The sequence below is a fragment of the Trachurus trachurus genome (assembly GCF_905171665.1).
Source record: "Trachurus trachurus genome assembly, chromosome: 7".
Taxonomy (NCBI): Eukaryota; Metazoa; Chordata; class Actinopteri; order Carangiformes; family Carangidae; genus Trachurus; species Trachurus trachurus.
In genome coordinates, this window is record NC_139901.1 from 8,294,171 (window position 1) to 8,316,483 (window position 22,313).

General features: G+C 39.4%; 1 protein-coding gene across 1 annotated transcript in view; it reads left to right on the forward strand.

The window, feature by feature from the left end:
* The window catches only part of ntsr1 (neurotensin receptor 1 (high affinity)), a 52,352-nt gene extending 37,974 nt beyond the window's left edge, over positions 1 to 14,378 (forward strand). The window contains exons 3-4 of the mRNA XM_083974598.1: positions 6,348 to 6,432; positions 14,108 to 14,378. Of these exons, the coding sequence (XP_083830724.1) occupies positions 6,348 to 6,432; positions 14,108 to 14,363 (341 nt within the window). The 3' untranslated portion in view covers positions 14,364 to 14,378. The remainder of the gene's footprint in view (positions 1 to 6,347; positions 6,433 to 14,107) is intronic.
* The last annotated feature ends 7,935 nt before the right edge of the window (positions 14,379 to 22,313 follow it).

Here is a 22,313-nt window from a genome sequence, read left to right on the forward strand (position 1 = left end):
ATTTGTATTTAGTTGTATACATCAATTAAGTATGCTTACCAGACTTTGATGAATATACAGAGAACTACAGTTTACTTGTTCTAATTGCCCAGAGGCATGATGGGAGTAAGACCGTAAGACACAAATGCAGCCAAATGTGATATTTTATGTAGGTCTAAAAGACTGTACCTGAAGATTTTCTTTTTAATTGCTCCTGTTTTGCAGTAGTTCTGTCTGTCCCCGCATCACCACGGCAGCGATGAATGGGAGCGGACTGATCTTACGCTCTTTAGGCTATTTACATCCCACAAAACCACAATTTTTTCCACAGACAACGTCAGATGGCTTCAAACATACACCGAGGGGTTTGTTTACTTCAAGGAAGCTGACATGTTTGTTAACAGAGCTGTAATACAAAGTTTCACGCAATCTTGCGCGGGAGTGAAGTTGACGTGATCAGTATGTTTACAGGCAGAATAAACAATTGCCAGAATTACTCTTACTGCTATGAAAACGTTGTGCCTCCAAGTTGATATTCCTATGTTGATAAAACAAATGGGAGCTTCAGATGAAACATACCAAAATGGTCAACTCGACTCTCGCACTAGAGCTCCCGAGATCGAGAAGTAAACAAACCCCTCGGTGTATGTTTGAAGCCATCTGACGTTGTCTGTGGAAAAACTTGCAGTTTTATGGGATGTAAACAGCCTAAACAGCATAAGATTGGTCCGCTCCCATTATACACTGCTGTGGTGATCAGTACCGGTTCACCCAATACGCACACTACGCACGTTGCGTAGGGCCCCGCAAAATAATAGAGGCCCCGTGAAAAAAAAAAAAAAAACTGACGACGTGACCGTCCGTCGCGCACGTGTTGGCCTACCGGATTCCTAGCAAGACAGCGTTTAGCATGCCACGATGAAGTGGAGTTATCCCTTGGGGAATTAAGGGGGAAGAAACAGCATGACAGTGACCTGCGGGAACAACAGTCAGGTAACTCTCCTCTCCGGGTGGGAGAGTGGGAGGGACTGGTCCGTGTTTGACCTGCAAGGGTGGTGAGCCCTGGGTGAACGCCGGTCTCTGTGTGCGTCTTGCTGGCTTCTATGATTTTAGTTGTAGTGTAGTTACAACTGCACTTATACAAAATGGAAAGTAATGGATAAATATTGACTAAGATTGAATTTGGTTGCTTGGATACAGGCAAATATAGATGCAGATATCTTAGTGAATTAAATAAAACTTGTGAAATATTGTGACAATGGTGGTAAAATAATAATAATATAATAAATAATAATATACATAATTACCTACATTTGAAGTATATGAAAGTAAAACAAGTGCAGCCAATTTGATGGAGCTGAATTAATAGTAGCCTTATCTATATTTTAGTTTTATTTAATGGTGAGTTATTTCAAACATTAACATGCATGCCCTGATGTTTGTTTACACATTTAGTTTGATTTGTTCTGAATTTATTCTTAGTTAGACCAACAGTGCAATATGTTTAAAGGGGGGATGAGTGAAAACACTGGGTGTCAGGTGCGACTGTTGAAAGTTTTTGGGGTTCCGTTAGGAGGGCCCCTTAGCAGAATTTTGCCTATAGGGCCCCATGGAGATCTGAACCGGCTCTGGTGGTGATGCAGGGACAGACAGAACTAGTGAAGAACAGGAGCAATTAAAAAGAAAATCTTTACATTCATTCTTTTAGACCTAAAATTTTAGGAAACTGGAGCCCTAGGTTGAATTGGCCCAGAATTGGTCCTTTAAGGTGAAGGGCTTGGAGTATTTCCTGGACGAACTGTATCGCTTCAGCGGTGCTGCACTGCCTGTAGGGAGGTACGTACACCTCACACATTTGTGAGTAACATGAGCTGTTCCCATCCCAAATTAAATTAGTCTTTATCTGGTCTGCATCCACACTATCTGATTAGATGTATCATACTCTATATATAACACTATTATGTACTTTAACTAAACAACAGTATAGATCAATGGAATTTACTACAGTATATCTGCCAATATTCAATACTGTATATCAGACAAGGAAGAGGTTGTTTTTTTATTGTCTGATATTTAACAGTAATAATATTTGGTATCTTTGATTCAATGTAAATGCACTGCTGTAGGCAGTTGGCTAAGAAAAATGTTGAGAATACATGTGTATGTACAGTAGAGATGGTAGGATTAATCTAAGAATGCAAAACTTCACTAACACTTTCTCCAAGACCCCCCCTGTCTTCTGCAGCTGGGTTCATCAAGATTTGCCTTTAGTTTTAGCCCTTGATTTGAATTTTATATAAGGTACCCCATGGTTTTATTGATGTCATTATGTCTTTTGGATATTTGCTTCTAGGCACTTTCAAGGCCATGGCCAGGAAAGGGCCAATTTATTTTAAACCTCTCTCGTCATTAAATTTGACGTTATGGCAGTGGAGATGAATTGTGAAGTCTGACTGATAGCTGACGCAGCAAGAAGTCTTCCTCTCAAGTCTTATAATGGTTTTTCTGACACAGCAGGTAACCAAGATTTACCTTTGCAGTGACTGCTGTTTGGTTCAAAGGCTGAGAAAGGCACAATCCAAGACAGAGAGTGCACAAGGGATTTGACTCATATATCCATATATTTAGCTACATACTTTGAGAATACATGCTATTTTTAAGTACTCAGCCTTTCACCTTAGGGAAATGCCATTTTGGGCACTTTGCCAAAGAACACTTGCACACACAATGACAGTTCTGCAGATTTTATAGCTGAGATATTCACAGCTGTGACAGGGTGGCTGTAAATTCACACTAGTTTCAAGATGTTTAACGTCCCATATATTGTAAAAATGCCTTCTTCAATCATAAAGCAGATGTAGGTTCTACAAAGGTAATGGGATTTAATGATACATGTACATGAGACATGTCATTTGGTGCAGGTTAAGTGTGGTTCACATTTTTGTCCAAGTGAATGTAATGTAGCTATGCACATTGCATGCTTTCTGTTTTGTGGTCTGCTGGTCAGCTTTCTGACACAATATTATAGAGAATAAGGTTTTACACCCACAGTGAGTCTGCATATCCTCCCTGCTGGGAGAACTGAAAGAGTGATAGTTCATTCTTTGGAGCTGGCTTATAGTCACAAGTAGGCAGACCATTAAAAAGAGTAGATTCTGCTCAAAACACTCCAGGTTAAAAGACCCGACAAGGTGCACCAACAGGAGCTTCAGAGTATAATTTTCTTGTGATATGGGCCGCCAGATAAAAAATGCTTTAGACGCCCACTGCAACAATCCAATATGCATTTAGATGTTTACTTCATGTAGAATATTTCCATTGGTTTATCTTCCTATGAAAAACAGTTATTTCCTTTGGCACTACATTCATTCATTCACTAGTCCATTACATCACACAGAATCCACAGGTCAGCTGAAAGCGGAACCTTTAAAACCAACCAAATAATGCAATATCACAAGTGCGGAATTGAAGAATAGCCACCAGTCTGAAAAACATGGCACTGTTTTGTGCCCATTCTTCCAATTAATCATAGAACATGGAGTAGCTACATTGAACATAGCAACAAGTGCAGTTATGAGGAAATTGTATTGACAGTACTTTATTGAGAGGGAACAAAAGGGACGGAGCTCAGGTTGAAAGGAGCACAAGAGACTCTGCAGGACGTCTATAGATTCAAATACATGATGGATAGATGAAAGAGAAGACGAGGGCGGAGAGGAGAAGACCTGAAGAAATCACACAAAAACACATATGTTTGAATGAACCACTGATTTGATTTATTTTTAGCTCTTTCAAAACATTGGTCACGTCCGTCTAATCCATGTTGTGTACTAGGATTTTGTGTTACGGTAGGTTGTTTTTATTTTTTAAAAGAGTGCTGTCATGCAGGGCAGGCAGCCATTGATGCTAAATTTAAACCGATATTCAGATATGAACAGATTGTATCTCAAGTTCTTTGGATACAATTTGTCATGCCGCTTCCTCCCAGAGTATCAGTCAAACCGCAACACATCAAACACACACTGCTATAACTAGCTGTGTTCACCCTCTGCACCAATAGAAGGAGCACAAATATAGCAAATGTCTCCCCATAATCATCAGTTTCAGGCTTTTCAAAGGTGACCCACGTAGCTATTAGTCGAGACAGCACGATTTAGATTTATTGGGTGCTTAGAGCTGTGAATGGCTTTGAGTTCAATATTCAGATGTTCAGACAGATTTTATTCCCAATAACTCTTCATTATTTCACCACATTTGTTCGTAAGAGATGTGCAACCACATGTGTTGTTTTTTATTTTACCTCATGATTCAATATCGAAGCCTGGCTCCTCTGACAATAGACAGAAATTACAGCTTTTCAGATGTTGCCTTTTTTTCATAGATTTTTTTCTCATCTAAATCTTCTCCAATTATATACACAATCTATTCTTTTTTGTAATACGACTATTAAAGCCCATTTCATTACAGCTCTTAAACTGTGCAATATGGCCTAATGGCCTTATCTGACTTTTATCCTCTTTTGAAATATTCTTTTCCATCTTCACCAGACTGCTAACACTTCCACTGCTTTCATTTAGCGCAACGGCATCTTTACACACATTGGTTATACTGCTTAAGGTGCGTTCACACCAAACCTTTTATTTTTGTCGCTAGTGTCGCTCCAAAAAAATCGCTCTGTCACTCAGCTGCAGTCGCTCGTCAGTTTGGAATGATACAACAGATCGCTCTGATGACGTCATTCAAGCGATTCCAGTGAATTTCACCTCGCTCTGAGTCGCTCTTTTCTTCCCATTTGTATTGGTATTGCCCCTGCTGCCGCTTTTTACCTGTTGTGGAAGTCCCACAAGCGCCGTACAACGTCAAGCTGGCTTTACTCTGCCGGAACGGCGGAGTTGTATTACGTTTCCATGATTTCAGTAGTTGTCATAGTTACGCATAGATTACGCTGAGCGACAAGCGACTGACGGCCAGAGAGTTGGGATTTCTCAACTCGAGCGTCAGAGCGAAAAATCGCTCCGTCGCTCAGAGCCCCAGCGATTTTTCGCCTGAGTGATTAAACGCTCAGTCGCTCGTTTGCATTGACTTAATATGTAAACTCGTCGCCAGCGACAAAAATAAAAGGTCTGGTGTAAACACACCTTTATCTATGTAGTGTTGCTGTGGTGGTGGGCTGAAGCCAATCCCAGCTCACACTGGGCAAGGCAAACAAACAACCTCACACATTCATATTCATACGTGTTCAGAGCTGCCTCTGAATGTGCTTATATGTGTTGTGTTTGGACACTGGGAGTAACTTGGAGAACTCTAAACAGAAAGTTCCCGGACCCAGAATCTGAACCCAGAATGCCTCTTGCTGTGAGGCCACAGTACTAACCACTGTACTCGAGGGTATTGTTATTGTTGGGTATTGTGAAACACAAATTGAGCTTTATTGGTTGATCTTTCACATGACATTGCATCACAGTTTGATGTGTCAAAGCAAAATAATGGACACATTTCATTAATCATAATTCAGTCCCAACCATAAACTGTATGATAAATGTTATCTCTGATGTTCATCATATGTTTCTGAAGATGAGCGTTGACGTGAGCTGCTCCACCATCGTCACACCTAAATCCAAATCAATTCAAAAATGGTCAGAGAGGTGCATGCTGGTCTAATAACAATGACAAGCAAGGACTGCCAAAATTTGAATCCATTCAGTTTTTCATTTGTTTACTTTTGGAAGGCAAACTGTTAGAGCATATTATTTGTCTAATATTGGCATCATACCATGAACACAGCAGAGAGGTCACATTCACTGACTCAGATTGGCTGAGGTGACACAGAGCAGGCAGCTAGCAGACTGTGCCGGCCCCTACCTGTCACTCAAGGCAGCCTTGACCTTAAACGGGCGAGTTACATTGGAATTCACATCCAGGCGGTTCGTAACTTAGCTCGAAGTTGGACATTGGCCATTTGAGGAACTGCAAATTTTGGCAATTTACGTAATGTTTGTTTTGATTTTCGACCTGAGGGATTGCTGTTGTCCCAAAGAGTGTCCCAGTGAGCCATGATAGGGGTCTCATACAGCTGGGACTCTGATTTGCATTTTAATTCAAATTTGATTGCATTGAAATACCAGAAAATCATTTCCCTGTTGATGGGCTGAGATATTTTATTGTGTTGTTGAGCATGATTGGGCAGTGGCACATCACTCACTACTCCTTTCAATTAAACACTTGAAGCTGTTATTCCACTGTCCTACATTTATATTTCCCATATAATGAGGTCCAAAAGTCTGTGTGTGTATTTGCTCTTTATTGTATCTTAGTTTATATTTGGCTTCTCCAGTTACTAATTCTATCTCTCTGTCCCTTGTGTCCAGGAGCTGTGGTGATAGCCTTTGTGGTCTGCTGGCTGCCCTATCACGCTCGCCGCCTCATGTTCTGCTACATCTCTGACTGGTCTGAGTGAGTAATGATTCTTCTCGGCCTCTAATGGGAACCTCTCAGGGGAACCTTCGTCACCGAGATCTGCACACCAACGTTGTATACATATAGCTACATATATAAACAACACACATAGGCCATCAGATGTATGATCATATACACATAAATGCACCAACCCAAGTGCACACAAATATTGGCAATGGCTGCCCTTTACTGGGTCATCAGTTAAGTGTGGCTGACAAAGAGGAGTGGGACAGATACATCTTCCTGATTAGATTGCCTTCATTTAACATTCTCATCTTCTCTCTCCCCCTCTCTATGTTCCCTCTCTCTTTATTAACAATTAGCCCATCTAAACTATATATTATTTCCCTTATTAGATCAAACACAGTTTCAGTAAATGAATTAATTTAAATGCCGGGAAAGCATCTTTCTTGATATGAAAGGAACAGACATTCATACATCCTCAGCAATCACATGGTTACTGTAAACATACTGCCTGTTCAGTGAATCAGAAAGACAAGGACTGGGTTTTGACAGTCTGTTCATTTGTCATCAGCACATCTGTACACACATAAAAAAGAACTAATGCTAACTAGCTCCCCTAACTCCCCTAACTCCCCAAAACTAACAGGATAGTATGGAATCAGTGCTAACATGAGCAACTATTAACTTGCTAAAAACTGCTAAATTCCACTTTCCAAATACAAACATAACACCATCATCATGGCACTCAGAAAATATTAAAGAGAAGGTGTCATCATCTTAAATCATTCACACTTTGTCAGCACATTTTCTAGCAACACAATCTTTAATGCAACAGGCACAGCTGACATCATCAGTGCACTTTCTGCAGGTTTGCCAGCTTATGTGTTCTACAGTAGAGGGTTATAGTGAAGAATATGAATAAGATGTAATTAATGTAAGTACATAACACCACTGATACCTAAAATTTATAAATTCAATAACATAGAAATAGAAAACCATGCAGGATTTGTGCTACGTTTTTACCTTAAAGGGACAACGAGGAGTTTCTCCATCGGCAGAACGAAAAATTCCGCGACAATAAAAAAGTCTCATATTAATGTGGATGAATCTACGTTACCCACACTTCTTAATGGGCCCATTTTCGATAAATATATCATTTTGTCTCTATCGTTATTTTGTTATTATTAGTGGTGGCGGAAATGCTGGGCGAGCCGACGAGCGTTTCTTTACTTTCGGTTTCGTGGCGAGTCATGAGAATAACGCCGCCGAATCGCCGTTTATGGTCGGAACTACGACGGTATCTGATCGTCTTCGAACCTCTGACTTTAATTCTTGATGAATGAAAACATGAGTCTGTTTTGCGCCGGTCAAAGAAATTCACGGTGCGCGCGGAGGCTCATAAATGTAGTGTGAAAACGCTTCGCTTTTCCAAAACTCTTCGTTGTCCCTTTAATTAAACAGCTTTGAAGTAATTGTGATGGTTTAATAAATGGCTTAACTTGTTATGAGGGAGAATGGAGGCTCTCTGCCTTCCAAGTTTGTGTCACTGTGTCTCTTGTCTCTGCACACCATGACACAAACACACCCTGTAATACGTAATCTCTTGTTTATCACCATAAAACTACACAAATATTCACGTTGTAACATTGTATATGCAGTCATCTACAGCTCTATTGATTGCTTTCTCATTGCTTCATTGTAAACAAATGCACATGGCCAGGAGGAGGGTTAGCAAAGCAGCGGAAAAGCAATCGGACTTGCATAGTTCCTCTTTAATTACTGGATAATCAAGAGGGCATACTTTTTCTTAACCATAGTTTTTTTATATATATTTTACAGCTACACAGACCCTGATTTTGTATGTGTGGCATTATCACAATTTCTTTCTGTAGGCCCAGTGGTAACAAGTGGTCAAGGCCAGCAGGAGAAACACTGATTCACACATGCAGGGGTCAGCACAATAAACCAAACAGTCAATATGTAGTTCTTCAGTGACTCCCCAAATGTCAGTCAACTGCTACAAGCCCCCTGGTTTCTGTTACAAATATGAAATCATTCTCTTCTAAAATAAATGTGGAATAGTAACTGTCATTACAGTTTATGTTTAATTGAGGATAATTCAAATATGAGGTCAACTTTAACCTGTGCTTGAGGCAGACAACAAAGCTAATCAGAGAAAAATGAGCAAAATGTAATAAGTAAAATGATGAAAGCTGCTTGTTATTTTGCTCTTTAGACATGCATGAATGAACAGAAGTGACAGAGAGGCTGTAATTATGTTTGTGTCTCGGATATGGTCATGTTTCAAGGGTTTCCTCTGTTCCTCTGCACCACTGCCCGACGAGGCGTTGGAAACACGGTGCTTATCTGCTAAAACTGTAAATTAAAGTTCCACTTAAAGCTGTTTGTGCATTTGCGCTTGCAGTTTTTACATTTTGGCAAGGACAGATTTGTAATTTATTTGTCTTTGAATTTAACCGAGACACTTTTCTTCTCACATATTTTGAGCTAGACAGACTCTGATTAACCTGGGAGGAAAAAGAAACAAAATTACTCAAATTAACTACGATTAAGTGCATTATTCATTCACAAGAATTCTTCGTATCACATCATTAAGCAACTGGTTGCCACCCAACACTGGTTGTGAAAATGTGAAGATAAGTAGATTATGCAAATCCAGCACTGGCATGTTGGTTTGTTTCTTGCATCATAAGAGAAAAGCACAGTTATTATTCTCTCAGTGGGTTTTTTGTTAGAGGCAGCCAAGAAACCACAGGATACAGCAGCAGATAGACAGACAGCATGAGTCAACTCGGCAATAATACGGGACAGTCATCTTCATTTTTTGTAAGAGGTTCTCATGTTGTGTTCTGCATGGTAAAAGACTGCACTAAAGTAAGGTCACTCAGTCAAAGTCAGCTGGAAAAATATCCTGAAAATTAGATTTTTTTTTTTAGCCTTTTGAGATTTCCTTAGCTATCATTTTTGTAAGACATTTATGGAGACAGAAGACAGAGACAGTGAAGGAGCAGTGCACCCTGTTAGCCTGTATCCCTTTTGATGCAAATTTCAAACAATCACAATTACTTTCTGGTACAGAGGCACTGTAGTGTCCAGTCTGCTCAGACGGTTTACTATAACCTTTTGTAATTTAAACACAACAATGGTGAAATACTGGCTAAGGCTGGTAAACTTACAAACAGATCCATCTCTGTTGCCTATTATTAGGTGTTTCAAATAATCAAATGTACCATATAATATTACATAACTTCCATTACTGACATTAGATGTAACTAAACCTACATTAATAGTAATTAGCTATTAATACACACTGGCTTACTTTAAATCACTATTATCATGTTCAAAACTGGTCACACCAGTCTCCAGATATCAAACGTCAACCTTGCTGCTGTTATTTACTGTAAGGTGATAATCATACTTCAGCTGCATGAGCACTGTTGATGCACTGTGGCTACCCTAGCTGCTGAAAACACCTGCCCCGGTGTGACAGATGTGCCAGGGATGGACAAATTGGTGTTGCGCCAAGTTCACCAGCCAAGGGGTTCTTAAAAAGTGCTCCTTCTAGTTTAATTAATACTGATTAGGAAATGCATGACTTTTCTTTTGATGTTGATGGGAAGGACTGATAAAATGTCCCAAAACTCGGCAGGGTAACTGACAGTGCTATAGAAGAGGGGAGCTTGTTTATTCTATGTGTGCAGGCTCTACAGTAACAAGTACGCACACCTTTGAAGTCCATCTCATTAAAGAAAAAGACCCAGCTCCATGTTCAGTACACTTTCTGACAGATTACAGTCTTTGGTTGTAAATTATCTATCTTTTATTGATTGATTTACTCATTGTAATTAATTGAGAATTGATTATTCACTTCAGTCCCTGCTGGACACAAACTGGCGCTGTCATTCACAGTGTGTATTTGACCCCTGACAATAAGTATAAGAGACAATAACAAAAATGGGAGTCTGGTGAAATGTCCAAATCAAAAAAAGAACTAAAAACTTCATAGAAGCCTTAGGATATGTTGCAGAATCAGTCCAACCACTGAAAAACATGTCCTTGTCTTTTCAAGCAGCAGTGGTCTCCAGTAAACTGGGAAGAACTGACTGATTTCCATGAAGCACAGAGTCACCACATTCAAAAATTATACACCTGTAGACCACAGCTTGTCCAACGTGTGTGTAATTATAGTGAAAAACGTTTGCTGCTTGAGGGATTTCAACAAAAGACAAAAATTCTACCTGAGCAAAGACTTGGTTCGTGTGTCATCCTCCATTACGTAAACTCCACCCCACAGAATTACCTGAGTGTATATAATCAAAAGGTCATGTTCAATACTATCCCTGTTGTCCCTTTTAATCCTACCCTCATTCATCTTTGATGGTGTCCCTGCATGCAGGCAGACACACACATTATTGACTTTCCGTACACTTCACTGACGCTTGTCTGTTGGGAAAGGAGAATCGATCAAAACAGCAGATCCAGTCCCTGACAAGATGCTTAGGAGTATCTCCACTATGTGTTAGGACATATTGATGTTATGACTTTTAGTTTTAACCCCTTACTTTACCATTGTTGTGTCTGTTGTGCGCATTTGTAATTGTCTTATCTCCCCTTTTCTCTCTATCTATTCATAACTGCATTCATTGTGCTAAGAAATAAATACTGTTCCCATGAGAGATATCTTGGTGGTTGGATTATCCAAGAGATGGAAATATGACCACTGAGAGCACATAATCTATGTTCCATCGGAATCCGGGAATATATCACTAGTGTAACACTTTCCAGATTATTCTGGATTTTGAAGTCTATTCTAAATCCTACAGGAAACCAATGGAGAGAAGCTGAAGTGGGAGAGATGTGTTCTCTCTTCCTAACGCCTGTCAAAAACCCTCGCTGCAGCGTTCTGGATCAGCTGGAGACTCTTTAGAGAGTTTTTCGGCCATCCTGACAGGAGAGAGTTACAGTAGTCCAGCCTAGACGTGATAAATGCATGCACCAGTTTCTCAGCATCACTCTGGGAAAGGATCTTCCTAATCTTAGCGATACTGCACAGGTGGAAGAAGGCATAGTCACATGTTGGAGCCAAAGGAAAGGTCCTGGTCAAAAATGACTCCAAGGTTCCTCGCAGTTGTACTCGAGGTCAGGGTGATGCCATCTAGAGTAGCGATCTGATTAGAGTCCCTGAGATGTTTAGGTCCAAACACGATGACCTCAGTTTTATCTGAATTCAGTAGCAAGGTAGAAGACATCCAGGATTTAATGTCTTTTAGGCAGTCTTGCAGATTGATGAGGCGGCTTCTGTCATCTGGCTCCATGGGCAAGTAGAGTTGCGTATCATCCGCGTAACAGTGGAAATTGATTGAGTGCTTCCGGATTATGTCACCTAATAGGAGCATGTAAAGAATGAAGAGGATTGGCCCTAAAACTGAACCCTGTGGTACACCATATGTAACTCTGAATGGTCGTTATTAACATTAACAAATTTAAACCTGTCAGATAAGTATGATTTAAACCATTTCTGGGCAGGTCCTTTAATCCCAATTTCATGGTCAATTTCATGGAATATGGCCCATACATAGCATGATGCTAGTTCTGCATCTGGACCAATTCTGGCACAAAAATAAAAATGTAATGGCTACACAGATGGACTGTGCCTAGATGGGTATTTAGACTCCAGGACCAAACCATATGTTGGGTCATAAGTTCCATCTTGCAAGATTGGTCAGCTGAGCTTCTAATTTAATTTTTTTTTTTTCCAATCTCAAGTATCAAACCAGTTTGGTAGGTCCATGAAAGTATCAGGGTTTGATACCTAGTCCTACATTCTAGAGCATGGCACTGAAGTCAATAGCACGACTCCTAACACTTCTCAAATGTCAGTTAACTGTTGCCATGGGATACATCCTCTCACAGGCTTATGATGCTGTCTCCACAATATGATCCCAAAATAGTTCTGTTATGGAGGATTCAAATTTCATTTTGATTATAATCATGCTAGAAGACGTTTCCTACTTCAGCATCTCCATGAAGCTTAGGTTTGTTCTAATATTTTGCTGTTATTTCCCTCCTTTCCTCATCCTTGTCTCCCACTTGTTTCTTTCCTAATTCTCTCAGTACTTTTCAAATCATCTCTCTTGATTCTAGGTAGGCTAATCTTTACATCCGTGATGTCCCTCCCTCCTCCTGCTGTGTAGCTTAATCTCCTTCTTCCATCTATGCGACTGCAGTCAGAAACGTAGACAGATCAGTCAGTTAAAAGCATAGGTTCATACCTCATTCATGTTTTGTAGAGCGTAAACTAATTATTTTATGATTACGTTAAAAATGATATGTAGTAACCTCTGAGACAAAGTATTTCATATTTCCCTAGTTAGATTGCAAATAAATGAATTGTGCTCATTTTACAGAGGCTTGAAGCACAGTTGCAATGGTGCCATTTATGTTTGTCCATGCAAAGAAAAGTCTGTACCATGTGCAGACAGCTGAAGATTAGATCTGCACTACAAAGACTTCAAAAGCTTATCTGGTTCTTCATGTGTCTAAAAATTCCAGCATAGAAAATGTTTTTTTCCCCCTCTATTTCTTCATCCAGTCCTCTTGCTGTAGCTTTAATGGCATTAGTAAAGGCAGAGGCTGGCAGAGACCTACAGTACAAACTTAGAGATACTTCTTTAGTGGTTGATCCCCTGATGGTGTTGGGGGCATCTATGTAGTGGACCAATGAGGCTTCAAATGAGCAGTGACATCTAAAGAGAAGATTATTGGGTTAGTGTAATACATGCTCACTTGCCATTAGTAAGCACCAGGCATCACTCAGTCTGGTTGGCTGAATAAATCTTCTTATCCTGTCAATTCTCAGCAAACACAAAAACTAATGTATCAGCCCAGTGGAATAAACCAAGAAACGGTTTCCTCTCTCTATTTAAGGTTCATTCTTTGTAGTTAAACAAGGAGAAAACTACCCTTAGCCTTTCTGTGACTCTTAGTGTGATTTTTAATTCCTTACTACTTACTACTTACTTCATCTGTAGCCCAGATTGCATCAGCTGTAGTTGTGAGTGTTTTAATCACTGCCCGAGTATGACCTACTGACAAGTCTTTAAAATACTTAGTTGTAGAATAAGTTGTAGAACTACAGTAACATGATATGAATCTGAAGGCCCAAAATCAAAAAACCCTGAATAATCCAATTATATCATATTCAATAAAACCTGGATAGTCACAGGATCAGAAATCTATTTCACACAGAATTGACTTGTTTCCTGTGAAAATTGAAACCACACTTTTCTGCTGTTATGTTGAGTGGTAAATACATCTGAGTATCTTTGCAAAACATACATGGAAGCTAAGAAGTGTAGTGACAAATCAAAACACTCAAAACACATCAAAGCTAGTTAGCATACCATTGTAGCTGAGACGGTGAATTGCTACCGAGCTGGGAACATAAGTGTTAAAAGCTGACTCCAGCTACTCCAGTAAATTTACTACGCTGGATCCGATAATTTGGTTTTCTAATTCCTTTTTTCATGATTTATGATTGACAAATATTTAATACTGTACATTGTTGCATTTATATAGGCGTCAGGACAAATAAGTCCTTTGGCCTTATACAAGAATATGATTTATATTTAACACATATGTACATTTCCACACATAATAAATCCCTCTGTCTTCTGTATTCTTACAGTGACTTGTATGACTTCTACCACTATTTCTACATGCTGACCAACATCCTGTTCTACGTCAGCTCGGCCATCAATCCAATCCTCTACAATCTGGTGTCAGCCACCTACCGCCAGATCTTCTTCTCCACACTGCGCTACTTCTGCATGCCGTGCCGACGTACGCCCCGGAGGCACCCCCACCCCCTCACTCGTCACTCCATAAGTATCTCCAGCAACCACACCCTGTCCACCAACATCATCAAAGAGACGGCTTACTGATTGGACTGCAGTACACCTTCTCATACTAAAAACCCATCCATGGATACTGGTCTGACTTCATATGGGAAATTCTGGTACTGGGTTGGAGAGGCTAATGATCCACCACTTGGACACAGCATCATTGTCATGTACAGTCAGGTTGGCTGTCCCAACGAATATATATCCCAATTTTTCACACATGGTTTTCTGGTTTTCGATACAATTCCAAATTTGGTGATATAGATGTTGCATCAATCAATGTGTTGTTGTCAAGAGGCTTATGCTCCTCCATTCATATGGTACCTGGCAACATTCATTACATCCCTGGTGTTGAAAGGTGCATTTGGTAGATGTGCTAAGTGTCTGAATATTTTTTCCCCATCCTGATAGGGTGTGCAGAAGTGTATACGTGTCAGTGCAGCACACGTATTCAGTCCCAGTTTAGGGGTTTGAAATATCACCCTTGTCAGGTGTCCAGTCGGAGACCACTGTGATTTGATTTCAGATGCAGATTTTATGGAGTTATTGTGTCTGTTATTGTTACAGTTATTGTACAGAATCTTTATTTAGCATAACATAAGACTGTGAAATGAAAATGGAAGAAAAACAAAAATAAAACGACAAAAAGGAAGAAAAAAATAAATGAACATGTAAATGTTTTATACAGTATATTTCTATGTACATGTTTGTATTGGACGAATCACCTACACATGCTCGGTGCTATACAGTAAATGACTCTGCTGTTTCAGTGTTTTGAAGCATTAATTTCTGAAGAAAAAAAAAGCTTGGCCTCTGGCAATACTTTCACCTCTACAAATTCTCATCTAAGCGTCCTTTGTGCTATTTTGGATGAGCATCTGTGGATAATCCTTCCCTTGATGTTAGAAAAAAAGGATCCAAAGAATGGGTATTTCTCTTTCTTGGATCTCAGTTGCACTGAGTTGCGCTGTGTAGGAAGAATATCTTGCATCATTGCCACTTGCCTCTCTTGCTTTTTTTCACAGCTGCTTTTTGACAAAACATTAGTGGGTGTGTCCAAATAATGTAGTATATGAATGTATGAGGACATCCTTTTTTGCAAAGTGAGGTGGTCATTGTCAAACTGTTTGGTGCAGGATGGCATTATGTTTACCTCTGTAACAGTCTGCATTCATAAACGCCTTAAAAAAAAGTAGCTATTATTGATTATTTGCGGTGTTTGTACATAATCGCTGTGGCCAAGCGGAGCAAATAACAAATTGTAGAAATGCATTAATGTACTTACGCAAGTATGCTTACATGGAACATAATGTTTAGCCTGTGGGGGCAGAGGAAGGAGCACTTAAACAGATGCAGCTCCCCCGCTCTAATGCTTTCCCACCAGCAGCAGCTTGAGAAATCAGAGATCTGCGGTCTCCAACTTTTCCATTAGGAGGAGGACAAGGATGCGAAACAAATCTTCCCCTAGCTAAAGCACACAAAGATTGCTGTGGAGGATTAGAGAAATGCAATTTCTATCATACGGTGCATCCATGTGCCAACTATCGCATTTGAAAGGCCATTTTCACCTGGTGCATTTCCTATTACCCTTTGGTAACTTAGTATTAGCCTGGTAACCCTCAGAATTAAAGTACATCAAATTCATGCATCATGATTTATGTCCAGTGCCAGTGTTCATTGTCACTGCATTAAGTCTTTTGCCCTTGATTTAACAAGGTAGGAAGTGAATGTGGGGAGATCAAGGTGGCCACAGACTTGCAGTTAGTGGTTTGCCATTTTTATTAACTCCAATCACGTTGCGCTCAAGGTTCAAGGTTTGCCAGTAGCCATGGTCTTTCCCCGTCCTCAACCTTGCAATGTGATTCATTCAGCCAAGTCCATTTGAAGGCAGTAGCTTTAAAAGCAGCTTCAAACAATCTGATAAGGATGGCTGTGTGCACCACAGGTTGAACAGTGAAATTCTCAGTTTAAGAAAAAATGTCAGAGGTGGGGGTTTCAGACATTTTTCAACAATCGCCTCAGTTGAAGCATACTATTGCCTTAACCATAACCATACCTCAACCAGAGTTTATTTGCCATATTCATGATCTTACCATCACCTTAACCATACCGTATTGCTGCAAACACACATTGCATAATGTGTACAGTACACAGGGTGGTGGGACTATACACACAAAATTGTGACCATACGCACAAAATGTTGACTTATCATTGCATCGGTGGGGTGGGACTTTTGGTCCCCATTGGCCTGAATCAAATGTGATCCAGGTCAATGGGGGACAAATAGTTTTGGATGTGCGGGGAGTCTGAGGGCAATGATATCTCTACATATGCACATGTATATATATTTATGTTACTTGTTGTACAAGTCACTCATGTTTCTTGCTTTAAAGGGATCACTGAATCAACAGCATTGACCATTTTATTCACAGTCATTTTCAGCTGCTGGTGAGAGAACTCAAACTGTCACTCTCACAGATTTCAATTTGCTGCAAATGTAAATCAATAGATTTCATTACAAAAAGCTGTTGTTTTGATAGGGTGGCAGAGTCACAGTAGCTGAACGGTTCAATGTTTGCACTGCTTGTGTGATTTAAGTCTTACATTGCAAATTGCTCTTATGTCTGCCAGGTTGATAAGGTTGTGTAATTTACTATAAGTGCACATACTGTAGAGTAAAGTTAGTTTAAGAGGGCTGATTATGACAGCGAATCCTCCAGTTTGAGAAAGACTCTGTGGGAGTTTGTGACACATTTAGAAACAACTATGATTGAGTTTAAGTTCAGTGTTATGATTGACTTGCCAACGTGCTCACAATGACAATGCTAACATACTGACAAAATATAATGTACACCACAGGCTGATAGGAATGACATCAGCCAGGTCCTTAACCAAAGTAATGAGGATTTGGGATTATTACAGTTCAGCCACAGGGGAACATGAATGTCTCAATTCTTTATGGCAATCCATACACAGGTAGTTGTTATGTTGATATTTCAGTCTGGACCAAAGCGGTGATGGACTGACCGACTGACAGTGCTGTCCACAGAGCCATGCTACTGGCATGAACAATGGTGAAACAAGATAAAACACTTAGGTTAGAATAATACAGTTGTACAAAAAAAGATTACATGTCTATGTTTTCAGCATTCCACATCTTAAAGTAATGCAATGAGGGAGGGTGAGGAAAGGTGATGCAATATTTGCAGAATTACAAACTCTGTGTTTGCAATTAACTGTCAAAATTCCAAGTTACAAGAATGTGTTTGTTGGTCATTTTTGGCATTTTTCTAATAGAAGTTCAGAAATATTGCAAATAGTCATAGAATAAGGAGGAGCAGCCACAGTGAGTTGTTCGATGAAGAGCTACAGGCAACAGGCTGCACACCTCCAACAACCTCAGCGAGGCAACCAACTCCTCTCACTCTGCCCTGCTGTTAGTGAAGTCATGTCATGTGCAGCATAAAATCAGATCACTCACAGACTGATGAAATAGGGCAGTTATTTCCAAGTGTCTTAATGGTTCATTTTGCAGCTGCAACAATTCTGTGACCTGAGTTATTGAACCACATTGGCAGTTGCCCCTAGAATCCACAGGTGTCACAAACTCAGCCAGGGGTAAATTTAATCCATTAGAATAATATTTACCCATAAAACATGTTCCAGAGAACTATTTTCTACCCAAGTAAATATTTGACACTCCCACCAGCTTCTCGATTTCACAGCAGTAAAATGCCACAAAAAAAGACAGAAAGAAAAAAGAATCAAAACCTGTGTGTAGTCTTTTTAATATGCCTTGACTGGTCGTTTTTAATAAAGTGTACATATTTAATATTGGTGACAGTAACTTGCTGTGCTTTGTTTCGGTCTTGTTGTTCAATCTGTATATACTTACTGTATGCTATTATCAAATCTTCATTCAGGCCAAACATCAGATTCCCTCTCCCACAGGTTCACCAGACAGCCATACTGAATGGAATACATGAAAAAAAAAAAAAAATACTGTTCATCCCTTTAAATGTGTGAACTATTCAGACTGCTCCTGCAGTTGTGGTTTCCATATTCTGGACTTTGCAGTACATATCTGCACATGGATATATATAACTTGAATGTGTCTAAGGCTACATCCACACTACTTTATTTTAGCTTTAAAGGACAACGTGTAAGTTCCTCCTATTTGCTTCACATCAATTGATGGCAGAATTTCCCCTTACTTGTCCATATTGGTTTCCCAATGTTATAATGTTATAATATATTATTTCCATGTGCATTTATTGGTAATATTGTTTTCATCTATAAATATTTAAAGGCAATGAGACAGTGTATGAGACATTGGTGGCTTGAGCAGCATGAGCAAGGGATGCTGACATCATCACAGTGGCAGAATCAGAAAATTATAGGTTAATTGCCAGGTTGTGTTTTTCACAGAGAAAGTATTTGGCTTAGTGTTTGGTGCTGTACAGATGGTAAAGATATAAATATACATACTAGATACAAACAATAAAAAATAAAAAATGTTACTACAAAAAAAAATACTATAACTATGTACAAAAGGGTTTTAGAATGACAAAACTCCTGCTGGGCAGGATGTGGAAAAAGTATTGATAAGTTTACATACATCTAATAAGGGCAGTAATAATATCCCAAGGTTCTACTGTAGTGTGGTTGATATGATGAAGGAAAGTGTCACTTTGCTGGTTAGCATGCTAATTTTATGTCTCCGAAATGCAGTCATGACATCATCACCATGCCTTCTTGGCACACTGTTGACAGTGTTGGTTAAGGTCTTTTTCAATATTTTAAACTAAAACTGTCCACATTTTACACATTGTACATCTAAAAATGTATGCATGTATTTTTGCTACGTTTGTATTTAGGGTGTTTTCATTTGAAAAAAAAAATCAGGGTTGTAGTCTGGAATGGCAGAAACACACTTTTGGTAAACGTAGTGATGTAAACACCAACTGTCACACCCTGAGGCTTGTCAGCCAATGGTAAATACAACATGAATAACAAATTGCAAGTGAAACTGTATGTAGCTTTGTGAGCAGTTACAACTGCAGAGTAGACAATCTACTACCTATTTACATGTGCATGTACAGTGTACATGAAAGGTCATGTGATTTAATTATGAGTTAGCTTAAACAGTCTAGACAGTTTCCGTTTGAAGAAACCGTTTTTAAATGAAATCATGGTGGCGTGGACGTAGCCTTAACTCAGCATTCATTGTATTTAAATCAAAAGAATATTTAGCTTTTTTTAATTGATGATTCAGATCAGCCATGTTTACCTGTATATCTCATGTTTCTTTAAGAGAATGTTATTTCATTTCATTATAAAAAGAAATAAAAAGATGAAGATATAACTCAATGATCAACTTGTCTTTTCTCATCCTTCTTGTCTCAGTCATGCCACACGGCCTCTCTCACAGGTAAGTGAGGAGGATATACTATGAGAAGCACACATACACACAAATGCACACACAGACACATGCATGCACATGCACACACACACACACATTGCTTAACAGAACAGTGTCTGACCTTTTCTAAAGTACACTCATGACAATAAATAGCTGACTTGAAAAATATTGCTTACAAAACACATGCACACGTCCACAGAGAGTTGTTGACTTATCAAACAAGCCCTATGTCTTACTAAGGATGATAACTGAGGAATAACATGGGACATCATCACCATCTTTCTTTCCCTGTGAAGTAGGACTTCAAACCCCAGAGCAAAGCATCCAGAAAACACTGGCGGCTGTCTGAGGGGGTTAAGATTATGGCGTCGGCTGAATGTAAAATTACTTTCCTCTGTTGTCGTGAAAGCAGCGGCAGGCCAGGCCTACAAAACAACCAAATAAATAAAATTGATGTTGAGCCTATTACTTCTTGTTCTGACCAGACACAGATGTTTGTTCTCACAGTCAGCTTTGAAAAATATTTATAAAGCCGGACGCTTGGATCAGTTAAGTTTTAGATGTTATTTCTGTATTTGATTGCCTAAACGTAGCTACTGCTGACAGTTATGAATTTCCCACAGCGTGCGAGTGATTGACAACTGAGTATATGTTCCCTAGCAACAGCAAAATGTCTGCCTCTCCAAAAGAAAAGAAAAAAGTATCAGAGTGATTGAGCCTCAAGCTCCAGGGGGGAAGAGCAAAGCCAACACTTCAGGTGTCCACTGTCACCCTACGGCCCAGGAGCATTCATCCTCTGCTGCCGCAAAAGTCCTGATTTCTCCTGAATACACTGACTCCAGTGCTATATACAGCCTCACTAATATGTTTAGCTTGTATTCAGTCCTCAGTATAAGCATACTCCCTTCCTGGAGGAGTGTGGGTGGGTGGGATATACTTTGCATAATTTCCCAAATTTTGTGGAATTACTGTTTAAATAAATCTGGCACTGTCACACATTTGTTTATTGACATTTCCAAACAACGTAGTGTTCAGAAAAGTCAATTCTACTCTTTACTCATCTATCAGATGGTTTCTTTGATATTTACTACATTTGTAATTTTAGATCAACCTTCAAGGAGGTGAACACAGGGCAAGGGAAATGTACTACTGCACGGTTCATTCAAGCATTAGAGGAAGAACTAAAAGCAATCTTCTTCTAAAGAATGAATGAAAGAAACTGTGCAAATTTAGAGGTGATTCTGATCCAAAATGAAAATGAGGACATGGAAAAATAAATAAATCAAAGAAGTCAATATAACACTAGAAACATGCCCAGAATAATCTGTTTTTTTTGGCAACATGTGTGGAAACAAATCTTCTAAAGCTAAACGCATTAAAAGTTACTTCCACAGTCTGTTCTTTTCGATCTTTTCCAGTAAATGCTAAATACTGGAAGTCTTTAAGGTTGAAGTCCCTTTGTCTGTTATTTTATTTAATAATTCATTTCATTATACATACCTATAAATCTGTTTCGTTTCCTCTCTTTCATACTCTCCCCTTCCCCATTTCCTCTCTCACTTTCTCTTTCAACCCAACCCGTCCAGTCAGTCAGCCTCCAACCTGCTGCTGCTCAAACTTTCTCCCTATTAATTTTTTTTCCTTCCTTTGCCACCGTCTGGGCCGCATGCTCATGGAGTAATATTGAATCTCTGTAATATGATGAAGAGTCTCTTTCAAAGTATATGAAAATTGCCCTGAGATCACTTGTGTTATGATTGGTGCGCTATAAATAAAACTGAATTTATGTGTGAAACGCTCCTCCTCGCTCAGTCAGTTTCTATCTGATGTAATGCAATGTGACACAGAGATAACGGACTTTGTAATATCCATTTGTCCAAATATCCCAGGTAACTGCTCCACTGCTGTCAGTCACTTTTTGAATGGTGCTGAATGATGGGGGTAAAAGGTCGTCTTGTAAGCATTCACAATAGTAAAAGGCTATTATCCTCGGTTTTGTTTCTGATCCTCATGGTTGTTTCCCACTATTTTTATTCACACACAATGCTATACTGTATGTACTTTTGCAGATGACCCACTGCAGATGACTGTGCTCAGTATTTTTCTTACTTTATTACTAATTCAAACCTTGACAGGCCTGCTGTGCCTGGTTATAATTGCAATGGCTATTATTGGACAATTGCTGGTGAGTAGCAACGAACAGATGAGTCCCAGACTTCATTTTTTTTGTGGAGAAGCAGAGGAAAGTTTTCCTACACTTTAAAAGAACAAAGTAGTCCTGATGTAGATAAAATCTCTTTTACACTTTGCACAGACATTCAGATGTGCCAATGTATTAATTGGACATTGACATTTGAAAGGTCTATATATAGATTGTACCAATCTCACTTCTCACTCTCAATCATTAATTTTGGAGCCTCTCACCATCTGGTTTAATAAGAAGAATCCTCCCTCTCCATCCTCTTTTTTTTTTTTTTTCCAGCCACCAGGATGTCAAATTGCAATTCTCTTCCTGGTCCCTCTCTGTCCACTCTATTCCATTCCGCCAAATGGAAATTTAAGCACATGGC